This window comes from Laetiporus sulphureus (assembly GCF_001632365.1).
Source record: "Laetiporus sulphureus 93-53 unplaced genomic scaffold LAESUscaffold_34, whole genome shotgun sequence".
NCBI classification, from domain to species: Eukaryota; Fungi; Basidiomycota; class Agaricomycetes; order Polyporales; family Laetiporaceae; genus Laetiporus; species Laetiporus sulphureus.
Window position 1 is genome coordinate 158889 of NW_024468543.1, and position 26615 is coordinate 185503.

Sequence of the window (26615 nt, forward strand, 5' to 3'; positions counted from 1 at the left end):
ATATGAGGAGGGAGGGAAGGAGGAAGCGGCCGGTCAACTCAGCGCACGGGCCACTCGCAGTCAAGGGGAGAGCCGAGGCACGTGCATCGAGGGAGACCTGCGGTGGAGGGCGGGCTGCGCGCCATTCTTGTCTGCTTCCTCCCTCACCTCATCGTGCGTCCCTCTTATTTCTCACTTTCCCTTTTCTGCGTCGCTCATTGTATTCCAGGTCTCATCACTAGCGTCTCTTCTCCTTCTGACAAATCGTATGCGATTGAATAATTACCATATACTGCTGGCCGGAGCCAGCCTGGGTGAGTGCTGCGGACACCGTTACATCGATTGACCGAGCAAACTCTGACTTGTGGCCCGTTTCCACGACCCACCACCAGTCTTGCAAGCCAGCGCTGCGCCTATCCGCGTCGTAGTTGTGACGTCTCATCATGAAGTGTCCACCCAGCCCTTCGTCGACGCCAATGGCCAGGCCAGCAGTCCCATGCATCACCCGATGCAAGTGCTACCTATGAACAAGACGTTTGTCGAATCTGTCCGCGGGAATAGAGCTCATCACTGTGGCGGGCTTCGTGAGAAGGCCATGCGTCTCTCCAACCAGATCTTTGGCTTCCCTGCGCTGGACGCTCTCCCACCGTCCCACCACGCTCATGCTGTCCCGCCCCTGCCTCAAGTCCCGAATCCTGAACCCGGGCGTGTCTCCATCCTGCCCTACATCGGCACGCCGATCGCACTCGACAATGCTCACACTAATGAACACAGCGCCGACACCAAAGAGGAAGGCGCTGGAGCTGCGGTCGCCCACGACGTTGCTTATGCCGAACCTCTGCGCAAGCTGCCGTCTGGCTTAGGGTACACACCCGAGATGGGCCCTGTGCGTATTGTGCACATGAATGGCGAGGAGGGGTATGGCCCCAGAATGCGCTTCCGCCACCGCCGCGGACCTTTCCTCCGCCGCATCCACTTTGCGCTGATGGCGCTCGGTCCTTGGGAGGGTAGAGCCGTTGCCTTTGTACTCGGTGAGTCCGACTTTCATTGCTGCCTTCCCTATTACTTCTCTGTATGCGCACGATGATTCTGCTGCGCACGCCAGAGACGTGTGTGTACATGTTTGGTGCAAGTGCTGACTTGGGTTCTTTCACAGGATGCGGTATAGGCGTCCTCCTCCGCATGGTGTGGGTCCTCGGCGTTGTGGTTGCGCGCTCACTCAGCGGCCGCCGCACCGAGGAGCCTGCCGAGTCCGTCTTCGATATTGACGCTGAGGATATCCTCGTCCCTCCGCCGCAGTACACTGACGAGAAAGTTGCACTCATCGCTGCGGAGCAGAAGATTACCCCTACTCCCCAGGCTTAGAGAGAGGTTCCATCAAGATCGAGCCATTTGAAGGAAGTTTTGAGTCGTCCTTCTTAGTTTGAAGGAAGGTTTGAGTCTAAGAAGAACGACTCAGTTTTCCACGACCTTTCTGGATGCCCGCCGTCAGAATTACTATGTCTATGTCTCTTTCTCCTCTCGTCAGTCAGTCCGTCGATCGTCCGTATCTTGACGCTTGTTGTAATTTTGACCATGTGGACAGTCCAGTAGTTCCTTCTCCTTCCCGTCCCTGCCACCCACCATCCGGTCTCATACACGTCTCCGTATACTTTTCGTACGATATCACATACTGTGTGCTGGCTTCGTCCCCCTTTCGTTGACGACTACTCCGTCCTGTAAGTGCTCTACCGGGTATTTACAGATCGGAATATACTGTCAGCAGTTTGATCGTGTCTAGTATATTTATGACGGGTATTTTGCCGTTTGTCGCTCATTTCGTTCATTTCACCCCTGGCTCTCTGAAGTAGGAGTTCGGCAGCATGTGGCAAGTATTAAATGGCTAGCGCTGACCGTCGGCCGGTATTGTCGCAGTCGTCCTAGCTTTTGCGCTTACCAGATCACAGCCACCGACGGGACGAGCGTCCTGATATGGACTATCCACCTAGGTTCAAGCCACCATGATTGAGTACTGAGTGGGCACGAGCGCGAAGCAGAATGTCCAACGTGTTCGTCGACCAGCAAAGGCGGGCTGTGCGACCATCTCGTTCGTGGATGCTTGTAGAGTGGACCGGTGGCAACTCGAGCGAAAGATGTTCGCATTATACATGTTGGGAGCGCTATGGTACCGGAGTGCGGTTCACTGGATTGGTGAGTTTTTTTTGGAATATATGTTGCGTTGGTGAGATTTTATCTGGGGTTAGGCAAATGTCAGTCCGTGCATATCGTCAGCATACGAGCAAGAGAGAACGAATCTCTCCGTTCTCATGATATCAAATCACTTTTCCTGCAACAATGACTGTGAGACACGGCGTTGAAACACCTTGAGCAGCGGTGGTGAATATTTTGCTGACACGGATCACTTGGAACCGAAATGACAATCGAAGTCGGTCGGTCGAGCTGTTCGGAACGTTTGGTCAAGACGAAGGGTTCTGCTACTAGTATCACATCCTTCCCCAGATGAACTGCTCTTGCGTTTGAAACAGCAGTATTATGGTGTGGCGATGCCGCGGAGGTGCGTGTCAGAATTGCACACGCCGTGTTGCTGGATGATAACACTTGATGACGCAGCGCTGTAAATGTCTCGGAGGGACGGCGAAACTGTGGAATCTTTACGGTCACTCAAAAAGCGAGTTTGTTGCAGAACGACGAAGGAGGTTTATCAATGATGTTCATCAATACCTCTGACCAAAAGTCCAGCTAGAAGGAGGGGTAGGCCGCCGGTCGCGCACGATCAACGTTCAACGGGAGAGCCGCTATTATCGAGCTTCACGCATTCACGTCCCTAGCAGTGGTGGTTTCTTGGCAGCTGTTCTAACATGACGCACGAGAGCATGCTGTGCTGGTACGTGCAACTTCAGATCATAATAGCATTTGCACTGCAGGGCTGACCGGATTTCAATTACGACCATGTTGGCTGACTGGCTGCGACCCTCTTCTACGACGCACGAGAGCATGCTGTCCTGGCGCGCGCAAGTTCAGATCACAATGTTCGCGCTGCACGGCTGACCAGATTTCAGTTATGACCGTGTTGGCTGACTGGCTGAGACCGTGGGTTCCCCTCTCTCTTTTTTCTGCCAGCCGCAAGACAGAGTTCTTCGGTGCTGTCAGATTACGCCCTGTTTCCTTCCAGAAACCGTGCAGCCTTCTTGATATATACCCGCTTGCGTCTGTGCTCGTCTGCGCCCCGGAGTGGTGAAGGCGTGGAAGCCGTCGAAGGATGCTTCAGCTGACATCTGATCACTTTCCCATATGTAAGTCGCGATTCTCTTCGCGGCGTAAATACATCCTCACCGCTACTTCTGTAGTCGTGCCGCTCGGAGTCATAGGGTACGTCGTTATATATCGTGGCGTATCCAAGACTGACCAACGGTAGATTCTACCGCTACCTCTGGTACCTCATCCGCATCGCTGCCTGGTCCACCTACCGCCCCATCCCGCTCCCCGAAAATCCCACCTACGTCGCCTCAGAAGATGTCACCATCATCGTGCCCACCATCGACGCCGGCGAGGAGTTCATCGAAGCCGCACACACCTGGCTCGCCGGCAACCCGAAGGAAATCCTCATCATCACCGAGGAGCGCATGCGCGGCCCGCTGCAGGCCCTCGCGGATGCGGTCGACCCCGCGCACATCCGCGTGCTCACCGTGCCGTATGCTAACAAGCGCCTCCAGATGGCGCATGGCATCCACCATGCGACGACGGACATCATCGTGTTCGCGGACGACGACGCGCTTTGGCCGTCGACGCTCCTCCCGTACGTCCTCGCGTGCTTTGAGGACCAGCGCATCGGCGGCGTTGGCACCGCGCAGCGCGTGACGCCCGTGCGAGAGCGCATGACGGTCTGGGAGGTCCTCGCCGCATTTCGCCTGTCCATACGCAATATCGAAATCGCTGCGTCGACACATATCGACGGCGGGATCCCCTGTCTGTCTGGGCGCACCGCTGCGTATCGTACTGTTATTTTAAAGGACCCCGGGTTCCTGCATGGCTTCACGCACGACTACTGGCTGGGGAAGTACCAGCTCAACTCGGGCGACGACAAGTTCTTGACGCGGTGGATGGTGAGCCATGGCTGGGACACTTACGTGCAGTGCTGTAGGGAGGCAGAGCTGCTGAGCACGATGAAGCCGAATTGGAGGTTCCTGAAGCAGGTTCTGCGCTGGACGAGGAATACTTGGCGGTCGGACCTGCGCTCGCTGTTCATGGAGCGGCATATATGGACGGCGCATCCTTATGTTGCATATACAATGGTATGAAGAAGCAACTAGGTCTATGTTCTTCTGACTGAATATGTTGGCTCAGGTCGACAAGCTGGTTAACCCATTCACCCTCCTCGCCGGACCTTGCCTGGTAGCCTATGTCACGTATAAGAGCACCATCCCGGTTGATAGCGGAGGATATCACCTGCCACCATGGTTCGAACCTCTCGTCTCCCTTTCCTGTCTCTATCCCACTCATTCATCTGCCTTATCAGGAACGTCGTCCTCAGCTACCTCGCATGGCTGCTCGCCACACGCACTGCGAAGCTGCTCCCGCACCTATGGTACCGCCCGCAAGACATCATCTACGTTCCCGCGTTCATCATCTTCGGATACTACTTTGCTATCATGAAGATTTACGCGCTCCTAACGCTGCACGAGGTTCGTCCTGCGCCATGGCCATCGTTGCATGTATAATGGAGGTACTCATGAACCTCTGCATCGCAGACCGGCTGGGGCACCCGCGCAGGCATCGGCGATCCTACTGCGGCTACCGCCGCTGTTGACACTCAGACAAACGCGAACACTCCTGGGTGTGCGGAGAAGGAGAAGCGGCGAGATCCTCCACCGTCTGAGTTCCCTTTTCCTCCGGTCTAAGAACGCGAGTGGAATATCGACGTCACTGGCACGGCTTCCTATACGTCTCGTCATAATTTCTGGTACACTTTGATCGTTACTGCTAGACTCATATGCGTTATCTGTCGCTCGTCCACTCGTCACGATCTAGCCATTGTGTTTCAGTCCGTATATCTTCTGTACCGCCCATCTCATTCGCCCATCACAGTCGAGTCATTGCTTAAACTGTTTACTTTCTGTACTGCGCATACAATTCCGTACAGCGTCCCATGGGTTTTGAGGGACTGGTGGTGCTCTGTGTATCATATCCTGCGCACGCACAGGTTTCATGTAACCTCCTCCACGGAGCTGAACGCCGAGGCTGTGGAGTTCTCTCATGTTGGCATCTCGAGCGCACATCCATAAATTCTTATATATTAACGGGCATTACAGACGAAACGGAACTGCAGCCTTTAGATCCAGTGGGTGTCTTTAATCAGATGGCAATGGGGAACGAGACCTTGCGAGTAACATCGAGGGAAGAGTGGATTTACTATGCACGATACGAGCCGAAAGTGGAAGGAGCATGGCAATCCAGGTCAGTATCAGTGGAGGACGACGGGAGACATAGGCTTGGGGGATGAGTACTGAGTGGACAGGGAAATGCGTGAAGCGGATCTGCGTAAGACTACGGTGAGCAGTCAGTCGGAACCTTCTATGGGCACGATCCACGTCCAGCGACCATCCCTGAAGCCCCTGGCCGTGTCCTCCAGCATGATCTCGTTGCGCTTGTGCACGTACACCTAAGTGGATGAATGGCATCAGAATCAACGGTAGCGGAACCTGCACAATTACGACTACTCACCGTCTTGTCCGTCACCTTCTGGCGAAGCTCCTTGATCGCCTCGGGATCAATCGGTGACTCGATCAGCTCTGACAGTTCCTCAACCGCCCGTTCCAGGTCACTGGAATCCCCAGAAATTCATGAGACTTTGGATGCTCCGGTGAGATGATCAACTGGCACATACCGCTGATTATCCTCAAACAGCTCCTTCTCGTTGCCCTTCTCAAGGAAGTATGCCATACCATACGTCCACATCAGTGTCGTGCGGCACTTGATCACCTCGTCCACTGCCTTCTTCATGAATTGTACCTCGATCCACGAAAGCTCGGACATGATCTGCATCTCTTCCATCTTCTTCTCTGTCTTCGCATACAGCTCTACAGACAGCTTCTTCGACTGTTCATGGTTCGCCCAGCGGTTGTAGTACTGCGAACGGAGAGTAGATTGTAAGACCGGCGTGGCAAACAATGAGAGATTGGCCGACGTACGTGTAGGTACCGCTCCAAGGATGCACGGCTTCGCGACTGAGCATCTCGCGCATCGACACTTGTCTTCTCATCATATCGGTTGCAGTTGTACCACGACGAGCCATGCTCGGACCAAGGACCTATATGCGTTGTTAATCAAGCATTCGTCGACATACAACGGGTCTTCTCACCCATGCACACCCAGCAAAACTCATACTTGCATTTCTTGCACGTCATGTGGCTGAAGATAACATATGAATGGACATCTCACGAGCGGCAGCGACCACACTCACTTGCAACCACCATTCTTCTCGATCGTGCTCTGACATTTGCTGCACTCCTTCGTGTTACTCTTGATCCAATTCGCCGTCTCGCTGTCGTCGTGACACTTCTGCAACCACATACGCGCGATGACGCAAATGACCGGCCGATGGTCGCTATCGATGTTGCAGCCAAAACAGAACTTGTGCCCCGCTTCGCACGTCACGATCGGTACAATCTTCAAAAGAACAGACCTGTTTGGCACCGCCGAACATGACACCGTATAAGTGCAAGACGGATATGGACAATACTTCAAATTGTGCATGTTGGACACGAACTGCCTGACGAGCAGCTCCTGGAAACGCTTCCACGTCTCAGCATCCTCTCCCAAGGCTTCATGGACAAACGGATCCGGGGTGGAAATCGAGCAACGCTCCGCCATGCAGGTGATCCAGGACTCGGCCTCGGTGCGGATCTTGCTGGTCACGTACGCATTCCAACACGATTTGCAGAACTTGTGATTGCAACACAACGCCATCGTCTCCGTCTGTTCCTCGTCGAAGCAAATTGGACAGACAAACCTAGCGTCTTCCACTGGCGGGCTGATTCGTTCGAGGATCTTAGAGGCACCAGACTTGAGTGCAAGAGTCCCTGCACTTTTTCCGCTCTTCCGGATGCCCGACGTAGAACGCGAGGACGAGGACGAAAGGTTCGAGCGCCCAGCAGGCTCTGGCGCCTTCTTGGGCGGTATGATGCCCGCAGCAACTGAAACGGTTGTCGGGTTGTCCATATATTTCTCGATCAGCCTCTCCTTGTTCCAGTCCAAGTGACGCAAGAGCAAGGACGCCGTGGGTGTCTGCAACGAAGAACGTAAATATATACTATGCCAAAGTCGGATGATGCGGAGGTACTCACGTCGACCCCACATATCTCGCTGATGTAGTCGATATCCGCCTTCATCATCTTCTCGATGTCCGTCTGGCTTAGGGAATCGTACTCAACCTCGTATATCTTGTGGTGCGGATGCTCTTGCGAGCTGAAGTCGTTGAACGCATCAAGCTCCATCTCCGAGGCAGATTCTGCAGTGTGCTTGATCAGCAACCCGAGGAGGACAACCGACAGGAACACTCACCATCCTCGTCTTCGTCGAGCATATCATCGTCGTCGTCGTAGTATTCGACGTTCTCGTCGGAGTATTCATCGTTGGAGGACATAGCGTGTCGTTGGCTCACGGGGGTCGTGTATAGAACTGGTCGGTGGCACTGAGTGGTGTTTGTGACGCCCGATCACTAATAAAGCCTTTCATTGCCATCTATTGCCATCTATTGCCATTCACTTGTCACAGCGCCCAAACGTAAACGCATTCGTGTCTCTTAATTTCTTGAAGTTCATGCCAGCCCCTAGGCCTGGATGGCGGGAAAGGCATAACATGAGTTTTCTCTGTCAATCCGGGACGAAGGTGTTCGGCGTTGAATGAGGCACGGCTGATCGCATTGACTGTCATGGCTTGCTTTAAGTTGTCTATCCACATATGAGAGCTGCAAGAAAACACCTATATAAAGGTTTATACCTCATTGGCCTTGATCTGCGACCACATTGGTTTCATGTTGGCATCCCCAGCGCGCATGAATAATCCAATAATACATTGACACATAATACATAATACAGACGACACAGGAAGTACTAAGATCCTAAATTACATTGTGCGTCACCGATCAGACGGTGATGGGAACGAGAGCGTGCGAGGGACAGCGAAGAAAGAACCGGTGTACAGTGCAAAATATAAGTCGGGAATGGGTATAGCATGAAAATTCCAGATCAGTGTCGGTGGAAAATGAAGTAAGCGTAGATGTGAGATATTAGTGGATAGGAAGTGCGTGAAGCGGATCTGCGTAAGACTTCGGTGGGCAATCAGTCGGAACCCTCTATCGGCACGATCCATGTCCAGCGGCCCTCCATGAAGCCCCTGGCCGTGTCCTCGAGCATGATCTCATTACGCTTGTGCACGTAGACCTAAGTAGACGAATTGCATCAGAATCAACCGTAGCGGAATTTGCATGATCAAGACTACTGACCGTCTTGTCCGTCACCTTCTGGCGGAGCTCCTTGATCCCCTCGGGGTCAATCGGTGACTCGATCAGCTCCGACAGTTCCTCAACTGCCCGCTCCAGGTCACTGAAATTCATGAGATCTTGATGATCCGGTAAGATGATCAATTAGCACATACCGCTGATTATCCTCAAACAACTCCTTCTCGTTGCCCTTCTCGAGGAAGTATGCCATACCATACGTCCACATCAGTGTCGTGCGGCATTGGATCACCTCATCAACTGCCTTCTTCAAGAATTGCACCTCGATCCACGAAAGCTCGGACATGATCTGCATCTCTTCCATCTTCTTCTCTGTCTTCGCATACAGCTCTACAGACAGCGTCTTCGATTGTTCATGATTCGCCCAGCGATTGTAATACTGCAATGGGGAGGGGTGTAAGATCGGCGTGGCGCAAAGTGAAAGGGTGGCCGGCGTACGTGCAGGTACCGCTCCAATGATGCACGGCTTCGCGACTGAGCGTCTCGAGCATCAACGCTCGTCTTCTCATCATAGCGGTTGCAGTTGTAAAACGACGACCCATGCTCGGACCAAGGGCCTACGTGTGCCGTTAATGAACATTCACCGACGTATAGCATATATGCTCACCCAAGCATACCCAGCAGAACTCCCACCTGCACTTCTTGCACGTCATATGGCTGAAGATAACATATGATTAGACGTCTCACGATTGGCAGCGGCAGACTCACTTGCAACCACCATTCTTCTCGATCGTGCTCTGACATTTGCTGCACTCCTTCGTGTTGCTCTTGATCCAATTCGCCGTCTCGCTGTCGTCGTGACACTTCTGCAGCCACATACGCGCGATGGCGCAAATGACCGGCCGATGGTCGCTGTCGATGTTGCAGCCAAAGCAAAACTTGTGCCCCGCTCCGCACGTCACGATCGGTACAGTCTTCAAAAGAACAGACCTGTTTGGCACCGCCGAACATGACGCTGTATAAGTGCAAGACGGATATGGGCAATACTTCAAATTGTGCATGTTGGAGACGAACTGCCTGCCGAGCAGCTCCTGGAAGCGTTCCCAAGTCTCAGCATCCTCTCCCAAGGCTTCATGGACAAACGGGTCCGGGGCGGCAATCGAGCAGCGCTCCGCCATGCAGGTGATCCAGCACTCGGCCTCGGTGCGGATCTTGCTGGTCACGTATGCATTCCAACACGACTTGCAGAACTTGTGGTTGCAACACAGCGCCATGGTCTCCGTCTGTTCCTCGTCGAAGCAGATTGGACAGACAAAGTTGGCGTCCTCCACTGAAGGGCTGGTTCGTCCGAGAATCCTAAACATGCCAGGCTGAAGCCCAGGTGTCGCCGCGCTTCTGCTGCTCTGTTGGGTGCCCAACGTAGAGCGCAAGTATGAGGACGAGGAATGAAAGCGCGCAGGCTCTGGCGCCTTCTTGGGCGGTATAATGCCTGCAGCAGTTGAAATGATCATCGGGTTGTCCATGTATTTCTCGATCAGCATCTCCTTGTTCCAGTTCAAGTAGCGCAAAAGCAAGGACGCCGCGTGTATCTACAACGAATAATGCAAATAAATACTGTGCCAAAATTGGACGATGTGGAAGTACTCACGTCGACCCCACATATCTCGCTGATGTAGTCGATATCCGCCTTCATCATCTTCTCGATATCCGTCTGGCTTAGGGAATCGTACTCAACCTCGTATATCTTGTGGAGCGGATGCTCGGCCGAGTTGAAGTCGTTGAACTCATCGAGCTCCATCTCCGAGGCAGATCCTGCAGTGTGCTTGATCAGCTACCCGAGGAGGCCAATTGACAAGGACACTCGCCATCCTCGTCCTCATCCTCGTCAAACATGTCCTCGTCATCATCATAGTACTCGACGTCCTCGTCAGAATATTCGTCGTTGGAGGACATGGCGCGTCGTTGGGTGAGGGGGTCGCGTGTAGGAGTGCGGTACTGGTAGGGGCTGCATGCGGAATAGGCGCCAAAGATGTCAAGTTCGACAAGATTGACACTCCGAAAGCCTTCCTGTGAAAGAACCTTGTAACGGTTATGTAAGCGATAGTATATTCCTGACTCGGGTCGCAGACGCCACAAAAAGTTACATGCAAAGACTGATCTTCTCCAGATCTGCCGTACGACCTCTCCTGCTGCACAGAAAAATCTTTACACCACCTGCAGGAGTTAGAGCAATGGCGACAGAACATACAGGCACACATAAGGACCCTGTGACGGGCGAGATGATCTCCAAGCAGTGCGTTCCGTTTTCTACTCTCTACTCGAACGTCCTTCACCGATCTCTATGCGATCAGGGAGCTCAAGCGGCGCGAAAAGCAAAGAGCGAAGGAGGCGAAGACTGCAGAGAAGGCTGCAGCCGCTCCCAAGCCTGCTGTGGCTCAGAATGCAGCGGCACAGAATGAGGATGAGTTGAGCCCGAACGTGAGTGATCCATACTACTCTTAATCATGTCGTGGAATACATTGTCAGGCGCACGGTGATTGGGGCCATGAACATAGACCCGATGGGGGCATGTTCTTTCACCCTTGCCCTTGCAAGCCATGGATTTTACCTCCAACAACCATAACATTTTGATTGCACCGATTTCGCCTGAAGTCTGACCGTCTCGATTGACTGATTGCCCAAACACACAGCAATACTTCGAGCTTCGTTCTCGGCACATTCAAAAGCTGAAGGAGACCAAGTCCCCGAACCCATACCCTCACAAGTTCGAGGTCTCGATATCCCTCACCAACTACATCGAGAAGTATGGCCAGGAAGACAAGATCAAGCCTGGAGAGCGATTGAATGGCGTAGTCGAATGCATCGCGGGCCGCATCCACAGTCTACGGGAGTCGAGTCGGTTCCTTAGGTTCTACAACCTGCATGGCGAAGGCCAGAAGGTGCAGATCATGGCAGCCAAGCAGTACGTACTTTGCAGTATATGTATGAGCTGTGACTCAATTTCTGTACAGGGATTCCAAGGATCCAGAGGCATTCGTTGACGTGCATGAAAACTTCCGCCGAGGAGACATCGTCGGTGTGATTGGTACCCCCGTACGCACGAAGAAGGGCGAGCTTTCCATCGCTCCCTCAGAAATGATCCTCCTTGCACCCAATCTGCACCAGCTTCCGTCCGAGCACTTCGGACTGAAGGACCAGGAAACGCGATACCGCAAGCGCTACCTTGATCTAGTCCTCTCGCAGGGCACGCGCAACATCTTCATCACACGGAGCAAAATCATCAACTACATCCGACGCTTCTTCGACAATCTCGGCTTCCTGGAGGTTGAGACGCCGATGACGAGCATGATCGCGGGCGGCGCGACGGCGAAGCCGTTCGTCACGCATCACAACGACCTCGACCTCGACCTGTACCTCCGCATCGCTCCCGAACTCTACCTGAAGCAGCTCGTCGTCGGCGGGCTCGATCGCGTCTACGAGATCGGGCGCGTGTTCCGCAACGAGGGCATCGACCTCACACATAACCCCGAGTTCACGATCTGCGAGTTCTATATGGCCTATGCGGACATGTACGACTTGATGGATCTGACGGAAAGCCTGATCGAGGGGATGGTAAAGTATCTGACTGGTGGCAAGACAACGCTACAGTACCATCCTGAAGGCAAGGACAACGATAAGGTGTATGAGCTTGAGTTCAAGCGGCCGTGGAAGAGATATGATATGATAGAGACGCTCGAGGAGAAGCTCGGGGTGAAGTTCCCTCCTGGTGAGACCCTGCATACCGAAGAGGCGAACAAGTTCCTGCGCGATCTGTGCCAAAAGGTGGATTGCAGTGGATATCGTAGAAATCACCAATTGCTGACATCCTACACAGCACAATGTAGAGTGCAGCGAGCCGCGAACGAATACTCGACTTCTCGATAAGGTGGGATTCAATAATTAGCGCAATCGTGCGGTTTGCTGATTCGTTTCAACTCATTAGCTTGTCGGCGAATTTATCGAACCCCTTTGCATCTCGCCAGCCTTCATCGGTGTGTCATTCCTTATGCTGTTCTCACAATGTCTCATCGTTTCTGCAGTGGGCCACCCACAAGTCATGTCGCCGCTGGCCAAGTACCACCGCTCGCGCCCCGGCCTCTGTGAGCGGTTCGAAGGTTTCATGTGTGGCAAGGAATTCTGCAACGCATACACCGAGTTGAACGACCCGTTCGAGCAGCGATTGCGCTTCGAAGAGCAGGTGCGGCAGAAGGAGGCCGGCGACGACGAGGCGCAAGGCATCGATGAGACCTTCGTGGATGCGTGCGTATATTCTCACAGCTTCGCTCAAGCCTGTTCTAACGCTGTGCCGCAGCTTGGAGCATGGTCTTCCACCAACAGGAGGATGGGGTATCGGTATCGACCGCTTGGTGATGTTCCTGACAGATTCACAAAGTGCGTACTCGTGTCTCTGCTTCCATGCTATCCGATCTGAACGTGTGGTGCAGACATCAAGGAGGTGCTGCTGTTCCCGGCGATGAAGCCTATCGAGACGCCGGCAAACATGACCGGTGTTGTTGGTCCCTCGGGGCAGATTTAGAGTATCTGACTGTGCTTGATCTTCCACGTTGTGCAAATGGGAGTAGACAGGGTTGTCTTGCGGCTATGAACGTGTGCGACTCGAGTCTAAGATTCCTCCATCTTTTGAGCAATATTCTATGGTGAGGTGCGGGCAGTTCAAAGTGGGGGATCGTCGCCTTCGTATACGTGTTTTTTTCCGCTGTCAGTAGAACTTGTCGGAACCGTCACGCTTGCTTCCCATCGATACATGCTTTTCGAGGGTCGTCGAAGGTGCTGGAGAGGCACTCGAAGCGTCGAGAACTCTCAGGCCGCATTGGGGGCATGACGCGCGCCAAAATTTTGGGCGCGTAAAAGCCAAAGCGTATCTGCAGGCGTGCCCTCCAGATCTGCACGTTTACCTCTTCAACCACCATGGCTGTCGTCGGCGTCGATTTCGGTGCACTACACAGCAAGGTGTGGCCGCAATCCATATCGCCTCGGACGTCGCGCTGATGATGTTTGCGATTTGTACAGATCGGTGTCGCAAGACATCGAGGAATTGATATTATTGTCAATGAAGTTTCGAATCGCGCTACTCCGTACGTTTTCGTCTTCTCGTCTAGAGTGTGTTGCAGGATGCTCAACTTACCTGTCCCTCAGTTCCCTCGTTTCCTTCGGTCCCAAGCAGCGATCGATTGGAGAGGCCGCAAAGACACTCGAGACTTCCAACTTCCGCAACACGATCGGTGGCCTGATACGACTCATCGGACGGACATTCCAGGATCCCGAAATACAGGAAGTAGAAGCAAAGTTCCACAATGTGAAAATGGTGGACGTGGACGGATCGCTCGGCGTAGAAGTGAGTCGCATGTTATTGCGTATGCGAGCGCCTGTCTCATAAAAATGCTTTGCAGGTGCAATACCTGGGTGAGCGACGGGTATTCACCATCACGCAGCTGGTCGCGATGTATTTGGCAAAGCTGCGTGACACTGCGTCGAACGAGCTTAAAACCGGCGTCACCGACATCGTGATCACCGTGCCCGGATGGTTCACCGATATCCAGCGACGCGCAGTGCTCGACGCTGCTCAGATTGCAGGACTGAACTGCCTTCGTCTCATCAATGACACCACTGCAGTTGCTCTCGGCTACGGTATCACCAAGTCGGATCTGCCAGAGGCAGACAATCCACGGCACGTCGTCTTCGTCGATGTCGGGCACTCATCTACGTCGTGCGCCGTCGTCGCATTCTCGAAGGGCCAGCTGACTGTCAAGTCAACCGCGTATGACCGCCACTCCGGTGGACGAGACATCGACTTTGCGCTCGTCCGGCACTTCGCCGCCGAGTTCAAGGAGAAGTACAAGATTGATGTCCTCTCCAGCCCCAAGGCAACCTTCCGTCTTGTAGCCGGCTGCGACAAGATCAAGAAGGTTCTCTCTGCGAACGCAGAGGCACCGCTGAACGTCGAATCGATCGTGAATGACGTCGACGCCGCGAGTCGACTCAACCGTGAGGAGTACGAGAAGCTCATCGTCGGCGTTCTCGACCGCATCCCGGGGCCTCTGAAACAAGCGCTCGCTGACTCTGGGCTCACCCTCGAGCAGATCGACGCAATCGAGCTTGTCGGTGGGGGCACGCGTATCCCGGCCGTGCGCGCGAAGATTCAGTCTGTCTTCGAGGGCAAGACGCTCATGACGACGCTTAACCAGGATGAGGCTGCTGCGCGGGGCGCGACTTTCGCCTGCGCGATGCTCTCGCCGGTCTTCCGCGTGCGCGACTTCTCGATGCACGACATCGCGCCTTACTCGGTCAAGGTGCAGTGGCAGCGTCTGCCAGACGATGGTGACGATGATACGGAGCTCGTCGTGTTCCCGAAAGGAAACAACATTCCTTCGACGAAGGTGCTCACGTTCTACCGCAAGCAGCCCTTCGACATCGAAGCGCTGTATGCGGACCCCGCCGCGCTGCCTGGCGGCATCAATCCCTGGATCGCTCACTTCACGGCGAAATCGATCGGCCCGGACGAGAAGGGCGACTTCACATGTGTGCGGGTCAAGACCAGGCTAAACCAGCACGGTATTGTCTCGTTCGAAAGTGCATATGTGGAGGAAGTCGAGGAGAAGGAGGAACCAATGAAGGTGGATGGCGAGGAGCAGATGAAGAAGAAGAAAATCACTCGTAAGAAGGAAGTACCCTTCGTATGGAGCTCCACTTCGCTCGATCCTTCCATCGTCGAGAAACTCAAGGAGCAAGAAGCGCAGATGCATGCTGCTGATAAGCTCGTCATGGACACTGAGGTGAGTGGTCATCAATATACGGTGATGTCATCTGATTGGCTGATGGCACCTATGTTCAGGACCGTAAAAATGCGCTAGAAGAGTATATTTACGATACCCGTGGACGACTTGACGAGCGATACGTTGCCTATATTCAGCCACAGGAGAAGGAGAGACTGCTTGCTGCACTGCAGGCGGCAGAAGACTGGTTGTACAGCGAGGAGGGCGAGGACGCGACCAAGTCTGTCTACGTCGAGCGGCTCGATGCGTTGAAGAGGCTTGGTGACCCGATTACGTTCCGCTACAGGGAGGCGGAGGAGCGCTCGAAGGTGGTGAGCCAGCTGCGTGAGACGATCAACACGTACATGGCGCAAGCGACGTCGGGCGAGGAGCGATATGCGCATATCGACGAGAAGGACAAGCAGGCGGTCGTCGAGAAGTGTGCGACGGTGCAGAAGTGGCTCGAGGACCAGATCGCGCGACAGAGCGAGCGGCCGAAGGACGTCGACCCGGTACTCATGAGCGCGGACGTGATGAAGAAGCGCGACGAGATCATCTACTTCTCGACGCCGATCATGACGAAGCCGAAGCCGAAGCCACCAAAGGTCGAGCAGCCTGCGGGCACCGAGACGCCGAAGAGCGGCACGCAGACTCCCAATGCTCAGCAGCAGGAAGAGCAGCAGCCGCAGGCTGCGCCGGAGGGCACCAACGAGCCTTCGGAGATGGACGTAGACTAGAGATATCGTGCATTGCAATCTTCTCTCGCTCCGATGCAGCATTGATAGTCCGGCAGTTTGGGAACGCGTGTGCGATATGTTAGAAAATAACGCGTTGGCATGTAGAAGTACAGTACTTTGCGATCAAAGTCAATCAGATGCTTGTTTTCGGTCTGTATAGGCATAGGCAAAGTCCGGACGTTCAGGCTACAGCATGCTCATTCAAGGTGGCCACTCATGCTCCTTCGTACTCTCCACAGCCGCTGGCGCTGGCGACTAATACGTGTCCCAGGAGCACAATGACACCGACGATGATGCTTTCAGAGGAGAGGCAATTCGAGCCATCGATCATAAACAGTAATGGTATGACTCGCACCGCAGACTCGGATCTCACACTCGGGGACAACGTTCGAGGCGCATGAACTGTTGAGAAGAATGCTGGCAGGCCCATGTATTTTGTTCCTAACAGCGCTATGGTGCGTGACCATCGTCATAGCCAACAGTCAGGGAGGTGTTTCAAAAGTTGTAAGGCCTAGCCCACGACTCATTTGCACTTCATCCTCCAACGGCCAAGTAAGTTGGGATCCTTCTCGTTTCACTCATACTGATTATTGGTAATGAAGAGATCGTAAATGAACACTGAGTACACCTTTTTTGAGACGTCCTCTGCATGTCTGAAGTAGAGGCGGAAGCCATTTCTGACTGACGTTCCTCGATTTCATGGACCAGTGAGTAGTTCTGCCACTGGATATCACATCTATTCATATTACTATAAGCCGCAAATTCCAGTATTTTCAGCCGCGCAGATTAGCTACATGCAAGAAAGGCTTCAAAATCCTCCTGCAAGCCCAGATTCTCCGACAGGCGGTTCTAATGAAGACATTTTGAAGTGCGCTAGGATGCTATCATGACTATCCAGGAGCTGTTCCTGCCCGTTTTGCCTTCTTTTGCTCTCTATCTTTGACACATGGCAGCGTCGACAGTCGACATTCTGAATCGTTGTGCCAGTCTGAACTCAGAACTAGTCGCAACTCTAGTGTCGTCTTGACACCCTTGGGAACGAAATCATGTCTATGACCGATTACCATTGGACTTTAACGAGCATGGGTACTTTTTGCTGACGGCACGCATTCCTTTCGCTCCCGAGATGGGCCCGCAGATACTCGTAAGGTGTCTTTTGTCGCCCATTTCGTGAGATACTGCAGCCTCAGGTATGTATATGCAAATCTTGTTACATACTTATCGTTAAGTACGACAATCGAATGCTCAGGAAGGCACCGAGGGCAAGTTTAATCATCATGCAAGCAAGTATATGCATTTGCTTTACCACAAAATCATTGTGATCTAAAGTGCCATTTTCATGTCTTGCATGGTGGGAGGATTTGTGGATTGGATCTTTCCGCAACGCTGGCATTGAGACGTCACCGAACAAGCTTATGAATGGCGATGATATCTCGCGAGGACAACGTTACTGAACCTTGCGGGGAATAACGTAGGGTTCCTCAGGCAACTTGTCTGACCTGACAAGCAGCGGGTTGATGTCTCCGATTTTACACTATCTTGTAGCATTAGCGAGAATCCATGGTTCATCAGTAAGCATACTCACTGGAATGACTGGTGTTTAATGTTCGCTAGTGAACATAATCATAATGTGCATCGCACTGACGGGAGTCCGAGCTTGTGGCCTGAGAATCGAGATAGATGAAATCGAGATGGATGGAAATCGAGCGAGCACACTTTTCGCAGAAATAGAGGTGGTGTCCTCTCACGCTTACGGTTTCTGCGTGGAGGCTCTGAGTATCGCCGTCAACTCAGAGAATAACGACTCGACAACTCGAGAAAGTGGTTTCTTGGAGAGAGACTGTACTGAGACACAAGCTGTGGCGCGAGCGCTACTACGCCACTCGCGCTCGAACCGTGCGTCCGCGTGTTGCTCAAACTCGCTCGTGTATCTCGCCTTGATTCGTGTGCCCCATATCTCATGCAGAATCCGCTCGCCATCAAATAATTGGCATCAATTTCATTCTGCTTGCCATCGAGAGCCGACATTTGGACGAAATTTCCGACGAAGAGCGCATTCCTGATCGACACGCAAATTGCACCAGCAAGACAATCCATGAACAGACGAAATGACCTCCATGAAGTCGAAACAGCATGCTTCATGGCGATGGATATGTATTCACACTTTGCTATGATCACAGTCCGGCGGCAACGTCGCGATAGCTGCTCCATATCCTCCGGCAGCAACATCATGGATAACATTGCTGAAAAAGCCAAGATGGATCCATCGGGGGAACAAGATAGTGTGCGAAATGACACACAGCGGAAGTCTGGTGGAAGAATATGCTTCGGTTCATAGTGAGCGTTTCGTTTGACGTCGAATTGGGCGAACGATGTTGTTGATCAATGCTATAGTCACCCTTGGAAAGACATCACTTGACTCTTCGTGCAATCTCGCTAGAAGGGAATACGAAGTGGCGCGCTCACAATACACATCTCAATTCATGCACTCGGAGGAAAGCGCTGAATATAGATTGGTGTAAGTTTTTTCCGTAAATCATGCAAGCAATCTCAGACTCGCCTGACGAACTCCCTCGATGTATATTCAGTCAGGTCCTAACGGTTCCCGGTCTCTAAGAACTCGTGAAATTACAGATCACGAGTGACTCATAGTTGCTGCCACCTGCCTAGCCGGCCCAAAGTGTCACCTGTCGGTGATATTAGAAACATGCCAGGATGTTGGGCTCATAGGCATTAGACACTGCGACGTAAGTGCACATCACTTAGCCTACAACAGCGGCAAGCTTACACGTTTTCCCGATTGTCCCGCTCGACGGCATCCGATGGTTTTGCAGCTCCAAGCAGACTTCGCTTACGAAATGCAGAAGATCCTCTGACGGTGACATCATTGCCTTTTACAACCTCAAGTGTCAGTCAAAGCTGCAAAGAAGTCACTTCAACGGAGATGTCATGTCGTGATCAAGCGATAGCCGTGCTAAGAACAGTGAACTTAGACCGTGATTAGGTACTGTAGATGGTGGGTCATCGCACAGCCCACAGCCAGCAAGAAATCTAAAGCAATTGGCGCACAATTTTTTGCGTAGAATGTGGCTGGTGGATGAAGGCAAGCGAGAGTGTATAAGCGCGGCGCGAGCAGACTTTCAACGGGCGCCAACGCGTCCGTGGCTGTAGGTGCCACTCAATCGTAAACGTGTCTGTTCGCGACAGGAGCATAAATACTGGCGCAGAAACAGTATATACATTTGTGAGTCCATTCATTCATACCAATGAGACGACGTAGTTGAATACAATCTCCTAGAGTGCCACCATGGAACCCTCTGTCCTAGCCACTCAAGCTCTCGACGGACTCTTTGATCTTTCGCTCAGCTCACATTAATCCACTGCATAGACGCCTCTCTCTTTCCTGACGAGCATGTTGTCTCTGCTTCTTCTTGATATCACGAAGGACCAACGTCATGCCCGCGAGATGCATCCAGGCCTGGAGATAGATCGTGCTGCAGTACTCCGCGGCCCACCGCTTCTCGAGTTCCTCGTCGCGTGCCCGACGCTCCTTCCGCTCCGCACGAGAGTCTTTGCCAACCGACTTGCGAGGCTCCTCCGTGGACGCATTCGTCCTCTGGCTTCCTTCGGCAATGCTCGCTCCCCTTGAATGGCCCGTAGGCATGCCCAGCTCGCGCTGCTCACCGTCTATCACATTGGAATGCTCGCGGTCCTGTGGGCACGTGTCATCTCTCCTTGTCCCTTTGAGCCGTGCACGACATTGCTTACCTTTAATGCGGCAACCGGCGTTTCCACCAATGTGAAACAGCTTTCAGGATATCTCTTGTTGAACGCCCTCATAGCAGCCAGTGCCATTCCCGGCCTCAGCTCATGGGAAGGGCTCAACTTGTAGAAGATTTCGCCCAGGAAAATATCCCATGCCATAGTCTTGTCAACGTAGTCGGGGATATTGTTCAATGCGGGCCATGCCAGTTTGCGCTTAGTTTCTGCTTCTGTGGCCCCAGCTGCTGCTGCAAGCTCCGTGGCGATGTGCCATATCGTGTTAGGCTGCGTCGGTCCAGCCTCTTCAGCAAGCTCCGCGATAACTAGTGGATCCGCAAGAAGTCGTACCTTGGGTTGCCTGTGACGTTTCACCTTATCGGCTTTCGCCACGCGTGCCGTGTATGCTGCTCCAATGTCCAGACATTGCGTGAAAATCCGTTCGCATGATGCGATGAATGGCAGTCGCACTGATGTCACAGGAACCTCGACCCTAGCCTGTCCTATCATGGACCCGTGACTTTGCTGCGTGGGCGCGGTAGTGAATGACGGGGAAAGCGGAGTATGCGGGAAGGAAGATTCGTCAGACTCGGTACCGGATGTCTCAATTCTGCTTATCGTTTCAAGCTCGTCGCCGTTGTTGATGTCCTGCGCAACCCGTCAGCGATCTACGGACACGAAGCCACTATCGACATCCTCACGCCATGTGTTGCGGGTGGGTTATTACTTACCTCTGATCCAAAGCATCCCTGCTCTGCAAGGACATGCTCGTGTTCATACTCTGCCACATGGTTCCAACCATCGAGATAGAGAACTGGTTCGGGGAAGTTGGCAGCCCCAATCTCTGGGATCGGTTGTAAAACCCGCGCGCCGAAGCGCATGTGGAACTGCAGCAACATTGAGTACCTTGTGCACCAACCAAGTGATGCCTTTGTGCTTACCGAAGACTCGTATCCAACTGAAGCATCCGTGCATCCATTGTCGTCGTCCGTTTCCGGCGCATGTTCCTCAACTCCGTCGATCGTGAAGCAGGTTGACTTGATATGACGTCCACGATTACCGGCGTTATCAGGTGAGCACAAGCATAGACACGAAGGCATCAGCTGGATAACTCACCGAGATGTCGTTCCTGTTGTCATCCGTGTATGTGTTTGTACTTTCAGTGATCACCTCGAAGATGGTGCCTGTAGGCCCTTGCTCATGGTCATGCTCCGCAAAAGCACGTCGCACTTTCTTCAGCCATTTAATTGAGTTCTTGATGGCCGCATGGGCCCTCTTGAGCAAGCTTAACATTGTGGCGCAGTACGTCGAGTGGCAAACGCGATGTCAAAATGGTACTCAATGGACTGAGATCTCAGATAGGTGAGTCTGACGCTGTTAGTAAGAACTGTAATGACAAGAAATTTCTAGAAACGGTGTGGATGGATGGTGATGGTCACTTGTGGTGGTTGGGGAATAAGTGCGAGGAAGAAGGCAAGGCGCGTCGCGGTTGACTTTAGAATAGGCGCCTATATCGGTAGCTCGTGCCCACGCATGAACCTCGTGGCCATTGCCCACCATTTTCGACCATAGCTTGAGTTAGCCAAGCACTTTTTGTGTCTTTCTTTCCAAGCCCGAGACTTGATTTCTAGTGCGTCTAGACATTTTGTGTGGCTTGCAATGATCTATGATATGTTGCATCAGAACAAAGGCCACGTCTGGAAGATGAGGCCTCCGCAATGGAAGCTACCTTCCTGTGGCGTCGCTTGTGCGTGAAGGCCGAGGGAAAAGAAACAAAGAAAGTGTGGCACGAACCTGTTATGTGGCGCCAACGCGTTTGCCGCAGTCATGCAATATGCGCCTAATTGCGCGCACTCCAAGCTGGAAAGAAAGATCCTGTTCGTGGGATTCAGTTCAGTTCTCTCTCTTGACGGGACGATATGACCTCCAGGAAGTCGAACCAGCGTGCTCCGTGGTGACGGATATGTTTTCACAGTTTGCTATGATCATAGCCCGGCGGTAACGCCGCGATAGCTCCTCTGTAGCCTCCGACAGCAACAACGTGGATAACATTACTGAAAAATATGCTTCGGACAATAGTGAGCGTTTCCTTTGCCGTCGGACTGGGCGAGCGAATAAGAAGTGGCACGCTCACAATGCGCATCTCAATTCATGCATTTGGAGGAAAGCGCTGAATATAGAGTGGTGTAAGTTTTCCGTAAATCACCCAAGCAATCTCAGACTCGCCTGACGAAATCCCTCGATGTATATTCAGTCAGGTCCTAACCGTTCCCGGTCTCTAACAACTCGTGAAATTACAGATCACGAATAACACATAGTTGCTGCCATTTCTGCCTAGCCGGCTCAAAGTGGCACCTATCGGTGAAATTTAAAACAATGCCAGGATGTTGGACCCACGGGCACTAGACACTACGACGTACTAAGTGCGCAACACTTAGCCTACAACAGCGGCAAGCTTACACGCCGATTGACCCGCTAGACGGCAACCGATAGTTTTGCGAGTTTGACACTGCAGGAGGAAACCACGTGGCTACGGCCAAACTCTCTGTTGAGCAATGAGGGTGAGGTTTTGATTTGAATTCAAGCGAAGAGTTGTTGATAGTGTACACTTACGATGCAAAGCACGACACGGCCTGAAAACGCCTGGACTTGCTTCATGAAACAGTGCATCAAAGGCAGTCATGCTGAAGTGTATATGGGAGTAGATGCAGATGAACTAGTTGAGGTGAGACGAGAAGTCGATGGGATACTTTTGAAAGAGTGTGTGTGCATATACACTGCCACCACGCGCGTCGGAACCCTGAACATTCAATGAGTCAGAGTCAACGAGCGTGAGACTCGTCTTGCGCGTAAACAACAAATCTGAAGCGTGATTGACGAGTCGCATTCATTTTTTTCCAGTGCATTTATTACTCGGTCGGATTATCGAGTTGTGGCGATTACATTTTTATGACATTCAGAAGACGTCCTCCACAGTAGGCCTCGCTGCCGCTTAACGTCAATCGAAGACTTGAAGTCGGCAAGCCCCTTGTTTCTGGGGTAGGAACCGATCAGAAAACAATAGGAATTCTTCATATTAGTACACTTCTATTTCTGACGAAGGCACGTCCCAAATCGCAGGCGCCGCAAGAACAGCATGGAAGGAATGTCTCAGCACTGGGCTACATATGAGAACCGATATCGGGGCACGCAGCGTCCGCATCTGTGTGTTTCAGGAAACATCAAGCTTCAAGGTTCTTTGGTTGGCCCGTTATTCGAAAACAACAGCACATCAGCGAGAAACCACCCGCAGGCAAGTCAAGACGCTAGCATGCGGCATGGTCAGCGGCGAGCGCATTGCATGCTCTACTGCACACAGCAAATGTAATGCTTGAGAGTAATCTACATACGGGTATGCAGTTTGCACCATGCCACACTCATTATTCACCAATGTCAAGAACATAGGAGCAGAGATGGCAGTCATGCATGCGCTTCCCAGCTCCCAGCTCCAGAAGAACTTAGATTTCGAAAGGTCAAGAAGACGACACCATAATCGGGGTCGGCCGCACTGTATTTCTCACCAAATCACAGAATCGTTGTGTTTCTTGGTCCAAAATGCAGCATCTTTGCGCGTACGTACTAAACCTGCGATTCATATGGTCAGACTAGGCCAGACTCGGGTAGGACGGATATCATTAGATAGAAGGTAACTCGTGATGGCATGTTCGAAGATTGAGAGCAGCCATGTGTACTGGGGGACCGGTGACAGGGTCACGCAATGATGATGGTCATGGCGGTCAGATAGAATAGGCGAAGATCGTGTCCAAGCTAGGTCCAAGGTCCGTGGTCTCCCAAGCCAAATGGTGTTCGATAAGTAGAGGGAAAAGCCAGTCGTGCTAGCGCTACTATTAATAATGAAAAGCTCGAGGTACTACGTATTACGACACATCAATAGCGGCAAAAGAAAGCTGGAAAACTGAGACTAACAAATCACAGAGACGAGCCAGCGCTTCATGATAAATCACGTTTAGGAGAAGGAGAACGTGATTTGCGCCAAATAAACGAGACGCGAAGAAAACAGTTAGTTACTAGGAGAAAGACAGCGGCCGAGGACAACAGTTGCAGAATACACCTGTTTGGAAAAACAAATCCTAGGAATCATGGTTCTAGATTAGTTATTCGTTCAACTTCTATAGCAAGCAGAGAGGTTCGCTTACTACATGTAGCTTGGAGATCGCAAGGCTATATATATATATATATATCGAGACTTACTACGCTATTTGGGATTGCCGTTATCGTCCAGACCTATAACGAACGTTCGTTAAAACCCCATGTCAAATACAAGTTAACGTACCCAAGGTCCGATCGTAATACATCCACAAAAATGTACTGATCCTGCCCATCATATGCAGATTGGGACTGGATGGCCAATTCAAGTGCTGCGCGACGGCGGCGGTGAACTGGACGCTCGAAGACATAGTATAGCTGGCGAATGATTCTGGCAGTAATCCTACTGCTCCGAAGTCAAAGAGGCACGTCCTCCCTTCGACATCGACGCCGAAGTTGCTCTCGTCCATGTCGGACTGGGTAAAGACCAGCCGCTCATTGCAAAGGCTGACGAGCGCTATTGGCCCGGACCTGGGCGTAACCCTCGTACTAGCCTAGCCCAAGTCATATGTCAGTGGATGGCGAACACAAGAAAATACAAGCGTGGACGCACTTTATTTAAGTACCGCTCAATAGCCTGGATGCTTGAGAAAGACAGAGGCGCCCTGTAGTCCTTGAATAGCTTATGGCGGGCGCGACCACTTCCTAGAGGGCCAATCCGGACACGGTCGGGAGGAGGAGCTGGAAGATCATGAAGCCACTGGATTGCCAGTGCCACCCTTTGGGGAAGGTCCAGGACTGGAGTGGGTGTAAATTTGATGTTCTCCATGACCATGTATGCCATCTGATGGTCACGGTGGAAGAATTGGAAGACCTCGGGAACGTGTGGCGCGCTCATGTTGCTCTTTGCGCACTGGAAGACGTACGTCTGCGTCTCAAATTCAGGGTACAGAGACTTATAACTGTCGAATTTAACGAAGAATTCATCGATGACGAGGCAACGTCTGTAGCCATTCTCCCTCCCATGAGAGCGCTCATGTTCGGCGCAAGCGCTAATGATAACGGCCTCGAAGGCGGCTGCGTCGCGGGGTGTGGACGTCATTGCTGTCCACCCTTGGATCTAAGCAACGGCAAGGAAGAGCGATATAAGGATATGTACGAAGATGAAAGATAATGGGCTATAAGGGAGAGGACTAGGTTGAAAGCATACCACAAACGCAATGCTTTAGATGAAGACGCTTGAGTAAAGGTTAGGAAGAGCGACAAAAGGATACGCACGAGGATGAAAGTCAAAGGAGAAGTTAGGTCGAGAGGAGACGAAAGATGAAAGGGAGGTAGGAGATGGACACATGCCGTTCGTTCAAGTTAAGTAGAGGGCCTCGTTGGGGATCAGCTTGCCCTAAACTGATCGATCAGTGTCACGGGATCTCATATGGCAACCGTCACTGACCAGCTACAAACACGTCCATATGGAAATAAGGATAGGGCCGGTACCGGCAGCGCCCGCTACAACGATTATTGATTTCATACGTTGCGTCGGTGGACTTTCACTGACGGGCTGGTGTTACATATGTGAATATGATAAATATATTGGTTTTAATGTTTACGGAGCTGTGTAGAGAACACCTATCGATGTGAGGTAGGGCATGCGCAGGAGGTGATGTTGCTCGGTAGGGACCTGGTTGACAGTGAAGATGCACATGCAAAGACATATCATATGAACAACGCATAGTAAAGAGCAAACAACAGTGAGTACTGCAGCACACGGCGAACAAAAGCAGAGTACACACCGTTACTATGGATGACGGAAGACTTGTCGTCAACAGACAGAAATGACACTTGTGAAAATGATCTAAGTAAAGCACGAACGAACAAAAAAAAACCAACACACCATCAACAGCATTCTCTTTCTGAGTCCAACAGTGACCATGTAGAGGGAAGTGAACAAAAGACGACAGTGGATCACATATATCGAAACGTCGATTGACACACAACAGATTGAAAGCCAGTCGCGACCCACAGTGATGTCAAAGAATGCAAGGGAACCGATAGACATAGACAACGAGGAGGTGAAAAAACCAGACTTAGAGGGAACATGAACCGGTCCAGAGGCGGATGAATATGTGACAGAGTTTTCCACCCGCACTGAATGCAGCAGATTGTGTAAGCATGGGAAAGCGGATGAGATGAGCGACATTTCAAAAGAATTGTCTACCAGGATTGACACAACAATACCTGCATAGTTGCTGACGAGATGCAGACGACACATCGAGTTAAACACTGATGAGCGCAGATGGGGCAAAGTAAGCGGCCAATGCGAAGTCAATGAATCTCTAGGCAGTGGAGCATTCACGTGAACAACGTCATATTTCACGTGCCGCTGATTTCTGGTGGGAAACTGGTTCAAGATGCGATGGTAAGACCCACTACTGTCATAGCAGGAATTTCATTAAAACTGATGATCGTATATCCACCCAGGCTCCTCCTCATCTCGCTTTCAGGAGTTTGGGGGGCCCCATCCTAGGGAGGGTACACCGTGCCACATCCTAGACCAATCGACCATGTGCTCGAGCATGATGTGATCACCAATTTTGCACTCCCCACTCTGATTCCCCTCTAACTCCCTACTGTCACAGATTTTCGCCACAAAGTCTGCACATGACTTTTCTCACACCACAGATCACGTGCTTCACCAATATCTCATGCCACTCAGCCACAGACACGACGCGTAGAGATCAGATGATAGTCCACATCACATGTTATGGTCCAGACCCGCGGATGATA

General features: G+C 52.1%; 8 protein-coding genes across 8 annotated transcripts; 4 read left to right on the forward strand and 4 right to left on the reverse strand.

Annotated features, from left to right (window-relative positions):
• Positions 1-475: 475 nt before the first annotated feature.
• On the forward strand, positions 476-1344 carry LAESUDRAFT_761286 (uncharacterized protein; the record flags this gene model as incomplete). The annotated part of the gene is made up of 2 exons (XM_040912890.1): positions 476-1010; positions 1136-1344. 2 exons carry the CDS (start codon positions 476-478, stop codon positions 1342-1344), a joined length of 744 nt encoding a protein of 247 aa, XP_040761920.1.
• Positions 1345-2815: 1471 nt separating this feature from the next.
• On the forward strand, positions 2816-5001 carry LAESUDRAFT_313245 (glycosyltransferase family 2 protein). The gene is made up of 6 exons (XM_040901967.1): positions 2816-3272; positions 3327-3348; positions 3395-4271; positions 4324-4436; positions 4496-4661; positions 4728-5001. Exons 1-6 carry the CDS (start codon positions 3239-3241, stop codon positions 4875-4877), a joined length of 1362 nt encoding a protein of 453 aa, XP_040761921.1. The 5' UTR covers positions 2816-3238; the 3' UTR covers positions 4878-5001.
• A 239-nt stretch (positions 5002-5240) lies between these two features.
• Positions 5241-7668, reverse strand: LAESUDRAFT_682939 (uncharacterized protein). Its single transcript, XM_040905809.1, has 8 exons — positions 7540-7668; positions 7323-7486; positions 6440-7263; positions 6338-6387; positions 6168-6286; positions 5864-6105; positions 5701-5800; positions 5241-5638 (listed from the first exon to the last, which is right to left on the reverse strand). Exons 1-8 carry the CDS (start codon positions 7619-7621, stop codon positions 5537-5539), a joined length of 1683 nt encoding a protein of 560 aa, XP_040761922.1. The 5' UTR covers positions 7622-7668; the 3' UTR covers positions 5241-5536.
• Positions 7669-8024: 356 nt separating this feature from the next.
• LAESUDRAFT_728418 (uncharacterized protein) lies at positions 8025-10436 on the reverse strand. The gene is made up of 8 exons (XM_040909437.1): positions 10303-10436; positions 10086-10249; positions 9206-10026; positions 9105-9154; positions 8936-9054; positions 8635-8876; positions 8483-8582; positions 8025-8420 (listed from the first exon to the last, which is right to left on the reverse strand). The coding sequence occupies exons 1-8, from the start codon at positions 10388-10390 to the stop codon at positions 8319-8321; spliced, it is 1686 nt and encodes a 561-aa protein (XP_040761923.1). The 5' UTR covers positions 10391-10436; the 3' UTR covers positions 8025-8318.
• Positions 10437-10668: 232 nt separating this feature from the next.
• Positions 10669-13013, forward strand: LAESUDRAFT_658148 (lysyl-tRNA synthetase; the record flags this gene model as incomplete). Its single annotated transcript, XM_040904734.1, has 9 exons — positions 10669-10730; positions 10789-10915; positions 11128-11399; positions 11449-12259; positions 12312-12362; positions 12420-12468; positions 12517-12736; positions 12789-12868; positions 12922-13013. The coding sequence occupies 9 exons, from the start codon at positions 10669-10671 to the stop codon at positions 13011-13013; spliced, it is 1764 nt and encodes a 587-aa protein (XP_040761924.1).
• Positions 13014-13376: 363 nt separating this feature from the next.
• LAESUDRAFT_682947 (heat shock protein 70) lies at positions 13377-16029 on the forward strand. The gene is made up of 5 exons (XM_040905810.1): positions 13377-13447; positions 13508-13572; positions 13634-13832; positions 13888-15270; positions 15330-16029. Exons 1-5 carry the CDS (start codon positions 13406-13408, stop codon positions 15984-15986), a joined length of 2346 nt encoding a protein of 781 aa, XP_040761925.1. The 5' UTR covers positions 13377-13405; the 3' UTR covers positions 15987-16029.
• Positions 16030-19486: 3457 nt separating this feature from the next.
• LAESUDRAFT_313310 (uncharacterized protein) lies at positions 19487-20387 on the reverse strand. The gene has a single exon (XM_040901968.1). It carries the CDS (start codon positions 20253-20255, stop codon positions 19677-19679), a length of 579 nt encoding a protein of 192 aa, XP_040761926.1. The 5' UTR covers positions 20256-20387; the 3' UTR covers positions 19487-19676.
• Positions 20388-23563: 3176 nt separating this feature from the next.
• Positions 23564-25137, reverse strand: LAESUDRAFT_728429 (uncharacterized protein). Its single transcript, XM_040909438.1, has 5 exons — positions 25110-25137; positions 24991-25054; positions 24445-24935; positions 24079-24385; positions 23564-24029 (listed from the first exon to the last, which is right to left on the reverse strand). The coding sequence occupies exons 3-5, from the start codon at positions 24931-24933 to the stop codon at positions 24001-24003; spliced, it is 825 nt and encodes a 274-aa protein (XP_040761927.1). The 5' UTR covers positions 24934-24935; positions 24991-25054; positions 25110-25137; the 3' UTR covers positions 23564-24000.
• Positions 25138-26615: the final 1478 nt, after the last annotated feature.